The sequence below is a fragment of the Oncorhynchus tshawytscha genome, linkage group LG11, assembly GCF_018296145.1.
Source record: "Oncorhynchus tshawytscha isolate Ot180627B linkage group LG11, Otsh_v2.0, whole genome shotgun sequence".
In the NCBI taxonomy this organism is placed as follows: domain Eukaryota; kingdom Metazoa; phylum Chordata; class Actinopteri; order Salmoniformes; family Salmonidae; genus Oncorhynchus; species Oncorhynchus tshawytscha.
The window spans coordinates 7,142,733-7,148,340 of NC_056439.1; the positions used below are offsets into that span (position 1 = coordinate 7,142,733).

The following is a 5,608-nucleotide window of genomic DNA, read 5'->3' on the forward strand; positions in this document are numbered from 1 at the left end:
AAAAGGAAATGTATTGTAGTGTCAGAAGATGGCAGCCAGTGTGGAACAGAGATTAAATAAAATCAAGATGAAGTCCAGGTGAGACAGCCTCCAGCTATTACTAGCTCCACGTCAACGGCAACCAGTAGCAGAAACTTGGCAACCTCATTCAAATGAGTTTAAAAAGAGAGAAGAAGCACTGTTTAATTTATTAATCGAGTCTGTCACGTCTAAAGACTATGCGAGAAGCCAGGAGTATTCAACACTACCTAACAAGTGTTAATTGTTGGCAATTTTTAAAAAAATTGTAAATTGTAAAGGTAATCTACTTGATTCTTCTTACATGTACGACTAAAGTTTTTAAAAAAGCTTTGGATTGGTGTTAACATTGGCAAGAGAGTTTCCTTCCACCATATTTATTGCACCAGTCTAGGCTATTATTCTTTTAAATCCAAGTCACATCAAGATTGAGCTAGCCAAACATATAACCTGGCCCATCACTTTACGTTTTAATGCCTGGTTTGCATGTTAGGAATCACGTCGGCTCTATTCATTGCATTTCTATCTGCAACGTTTGGCTACTGAACATGGCACTGGGCGATGTATAGTCAGAATCAAGTTTTTAACGTTTTTTTATAGGTTAAAACAAACAGATTAGATCCGAATATAGTAGACTTGACTGTCTATATAAGGTACATGTATTTATATACATGTGGTGGATGTTTAGTTTTCTATATCAGAGGATGTGAAATAGAATTTGGTGTTAAAAAGTAAAATACAATGTATACAGATAATGATTGACTGCTCCTATAATAATAATAATAATAAAATATTACTCATTACAGTGTCTCACATTTTGACTCTTGGGAATCCTGAAATGACCTGTGAGTGAATGGAGAACCTTTATTTTGAAACATGAGTGGAGAGGAAACCACGTGGATTCCGGATGTGCAACGTGGAAATTAGCTCGACTTTTTCCGCGAGAACCCGCACCTGACCGTCTCTATACCACTGGCTCAGAGCAAGCGATTATTTTATCGCCACAAAATTTTTAGGAAACCGGATTAATCACATTTCCAAAATGCCTCTGAAATTCGAGCTTTGTCCTGGCAGGATGATTGGGGGTTCTAACCCCTGTTTCATTATTGCAGAAATTGGACAGAACCACCAGGGAGATATCGAAATTGCCAAGAAAATGATCAAGATGGCCAAGGTAACGTTAGTAGCATGTTTTAATCCGTTTTCTTAGCCCAGCTGCTGTATTGGGGACCATGGTACTGATTTACTTGCTAGTAAACTAGCAGCTACTTTAGTACAAATGCATTTGACCAATTTGGCCGTTTCAATTGACAGTCCAGCCTCTTTGAATGACGCTGCTTCTTGTCTAACTACTGCCCTGCTGCTACTGTGCCAATGAGGAAATGATTGATTCCAGTGCCCACAGGACTGTAAAATGACAGGAGCTCTGCTACTAACTGCTCTGTTGCTTGCTGGGGCTGTATTTATGAGACCATGGGCATATATTGGTCAATTTAGTAAGGATTGATATTGGTGGATACGGATTTCCTACCAGAGCCAGAGATGTGGCACAACAGATACCCAACCTCATATACACACAATTATCACACCATTTGTCTGTTTAATGAAAAGGCAGTGGTTGTGTAAGCTACAGATTTACGTTATAATGTGATCTAACCAAAGATTTTTGGTATTCATGTCAAGTTTAAGCTTTTTAATTTCACGTGCACAAGTACAGTGAAATGCCTTTCTTGCCTGAGTTACAGGTTAGGTACTGTTTGGTGTAGCACAGTGACATTTCAACCAACCTTAACTTGGCAATACTATCTTTGTTTTTGATTCAGCCAAACATCTATCTTCTAAAATGTCAGTGTCCAGTTGCAGGTGATGCGTTTTAATGTTTTGCTCCATGAGTAATCCAACAATGTCTTTGTTGCCATCTTGTCTATTTCAAATCTTCTCTCATTGTTTCGAGACAGGTGAGTGTCATCATGGCATGTGGCACTTTGGGGTGTGGACCCACCTGTCTCAATCAATGAGAGAAGATTTGAAACAAGGTTCCCTTCTCATCGTCATTGGTATCACATTTTACAACTATGTGACCCTACTCATATTGGAAATCAATTCACAGGACTGTGGGGCAGACTGCGCCAAGTTTCAGAAGAGTGAACTTGAGTACAAGTTCAACAAGCGTGCTCTGGAGCGTCCCTACACCTCCAAACAATCCTGGGGCAAGACGTACGGAGAGCACAAGCGCCACCTTGAGTTCAGTCATACACAATACGTAGAGCTGCAGAATTATGCAAAGGAGGTTGGAATTTTCTTTACTGCTTCAGGAATGGATGAGGTAAGAATGATGTTGATGTGGAATAGGCCCATAGAGCCCCATAGTGGTGTCATAATACCCATAAAATCTAGCAGTCAAATAGGGAAATGGTTCCAATTGTTTCACAATACATTTTTCCCATAGGGAATTTTAGAAACGCCGAAAATAAGGGCTGTGTTTCCTGTATCTTTACCCCGGCATGATGTTTTGATAACCATATAAATCTCAATCTGACAGGGTGACTTTTATTAACATATTCAGCTCTATTTACGCTCAGATTCGAAAATGCTAATTAGCATCAAAGTAGACATCATGCAAAACGACAAATCTCTGCACTCCTGAACTTCGTCTCCAACTGACACCTTTGCTGACAGATATTGACAATTTAAAACTTGCACAAGACAGTTCACAGGATTGTACATTTTTAAAGAAGTGTAGCCAATTTATTCACTGGTACATTTAGCTAACATTAGTAAATTAATCCAGAGATTCTTATCTTTGCCTCGACTCATGTCATCATGGCATTTGTAGTTCTTTATGATAGCCACATTAGCTGCTAATTAGCATTTCATTTTTGTGGGGTAAATACTGGCAAATATATTGATAAGTCACCTTGTCCTAGAGAGATTTACACAGTTATCTAAACGGCACACCAGGTTAATCCTACATGAAACTCAGCCCTTATTTTAAGTGTTACTGAAATCCCCTATGGGGAAAAATGAATGGGGGAAAAACAATTGGAACCATTTCCCTGTTTGACTGCTAGGCTTTTTGGGGGTCTATTGACTCCTGTGGTACTATATTGAATGGGCCTGTATAATGCATATCAAAACTGTATTAGTTATTTGTTCGTTATTTGTTGTATCTCTTGTTAGATGGCTGTGGAGTTTCTACATGAGCTTGATGTGCCTTTCTTCAAAGTCGGTTCAGGGGACACCAACAACTTTCCCTATCTGGAAAAGACTGCTAAAAAAGGTCAGTGATTAAAGTTTACAGTACGATAGATATTTGTCTTTGGCTGCTAAATGTAAAAATGAACATTTTAGCTTCTGAGGTAGTTTGATTATTTGGTCTACTTTATACCCCTAAAAGTGTAGTAAAAAAATGTTGAATATCGAGGATAAAACAAAGCGGTTTTTTTGTTGGTGAAATGAATGTCAAATCTCTTTGGTTTAATGCTAGGTCGCCCCATGGTGATATCCAGTGGGATGCAGTCGATGGAGACAATGAGACGGGTCTACCAGACAGTCAAAAAACACAATCAGAACTTCTGCATCCTGCAGTGCACCAGTGCCTACCCATTGGAGGCTGAAGATGTCAACCTGCGTGTCATCGCAGTAAGAGTTTTTCATTGGTTTGAATGAAGGAGTTGTTTCAGGCAAGATCAGAAAGTTGGCTGTCAACCTTGTCACCCCTAAACACACGGTGCATCTTATTTATGTTATAAATCAATGGACCATTAGTGCTAGTCTGTGGTTAAGGCTAAATCCAGAGAGAATACATGTTTCGAGGCAGGAAAATGACCCATAATCTTGTTCATAGGAATACCAGAAGGAATTCCCTGATATTCCCATCGGATATTCCGGTCACGAGTCTGGGGTCCACATCTCCGTGGCAGCAGTGGCGCTGGGGGCAAAGGTCATTGAGCGTCATGTGACCCTGGACAAGAGCTGGAAGGGAAGTGACCACGAAGCTTCTCTGGAGCCCTCTGAGCTGACAGAGCTGGTGAAAGCCATCCGATTGGTGGAGAGGTCTCTGGGGACGAGCATCAAGCAGATGCTGCCCTGTGAGGAGCCATGCCACGATAAGGTACTTCCTGGATGGGCACTTTTCATTGTATTCCAACAGATTATGTTATTCTTACCACACAGCCTGACGGCCAACTGCAATGATTAATGGCAATCTGATGCAAGACAATGGGGTATTTATTTTTACAAACATTATTTAGCATTTATTCCAATTCAGGGGTGGGTGGGTGTGTTAGGGCTAGGAGTTTTTTTTTCCTAATCTTGTCATCTGACCTGGAAAAACTTTGTACCCTATAGGCTATATGATCTTTGATTTTTAGGGTTTCTTGGTTTGTTGTTATACCCAAGTACTGGGCCCAATAATGTTGCTTCAAACAGGAAAGGGTGTCAGAACTTCTTTTAATATATTCATTGTGTCCTCTTCCAGCTGGGGAAATCAGTGGTGGCCAAGGTGGCGATCCCCAAAGGCACGGTGCTGAGTATGGACATGCTGGGGGTGAAGGTGGGCGAGCCGAAGGGCGTTCCCCCCGAAGACATCTACCAGCTGGTGGGCAAGTCCGTCACAGAGGACGTGGAGGAGGACGAGAGTATCACCCCAGACGTGGTCGAAAGCTACGGCAAGAAGATCAAGTGCTGAGTTGAGTAATCACTCTGGTAATAGCCTACTGTAACCATTGTAATACCTCAACAATGCCAAACAACACAATGTACTTTTACAGGCTGAGAAAAGTGAAAAGGTGGTTGTGGGATCATCGATAATATAGATATTATTTAGAGGCCTAGAAATCTCAGTTTCGGGGACATGTTTTATTTTTCTGGTTTCATGTTGTTTTTTTACTAGATGGAAACAAACATTCAATGATTCAGACTTGACTACAAGTGCCTAGTTAAGAAGAGAAAATACAAACTATGTTCAGTAGTGGCTGAAATGATTGCATTCTAATTCAATGTTTAACTGTTCATGTATAAATGAAATGGCCATTTTTGTTAAATTGCACAATTGATTGCACTACAAAAATGTCAAATACAAAATGCCAAACACTAATGATTGTCATCTTTACCTTTTTCATCCGAAATCACACTCCTTGATTGCAATTATATTATTTTGTGATAAAATTCTGGTACAAATGAGTGTCAAAAGTGAAAACATACCGTATGTACAGTACCAGTCAAGTTTGACACTCCTACTCATTCCATGGTTTTTATTTTTACTGTTTTCTACATTGTAGAATAATAGTGAAGACATCACAACTATAAAATAACACGTATGGAATAATGTACTAACAAAAAGTTATAAACAAATCAAAATATATTTGAGATTCTTTAAAGTAGCTACCCTTTGCCTTGATGACAGCTTTGCGCACTCTTGGCATTCTCTCAACCAGATTTACCAGGAATCCATTTGAAAACGAAAGATCAATGAATTATACTTTGCAAATGTATTAATTAAAAACATACCTTATTTACTTAAGTATTTAGGCCTTTGCTATAAGACTTGAAAATGAGCTCCGGTGCATCCTGTTTCCATTGATTATCC

The 5,608-nt window shown here is 39.6% G+C and overlaps 1 protein-coding gene across 1 annotated transcript; it reads left to right on the top strand.

Moving 5' to 3' along the window:
* Positions 1–930: 930 nt before the first annotated feature.
* On the top strand, positions 931–5,116 carry LOC112261351 (sialic acid synthase-like). The gene is made up of 6 exons (XM_024436617.2): positions 931–1,192; positions 2,129–2,344; positions 3,199–3,298; positions 3,506–3,660; positions 3,866–4,132; positions 4,499–5,116. Exons 1-6 carry the CDS (start codon positions 1,061–1,063, stop codon positions 4,706–4,708), a joined length of 1,080 nt encoding a protein of 359 aa, XP_024292385.1. The 5' UTR covers positions 931–1,060; the 3' UTR covers positions 4,709–5,116.
* The last annotated feature ends 492 nt before the right edge of the window (positions 5,117–5,608 follow it).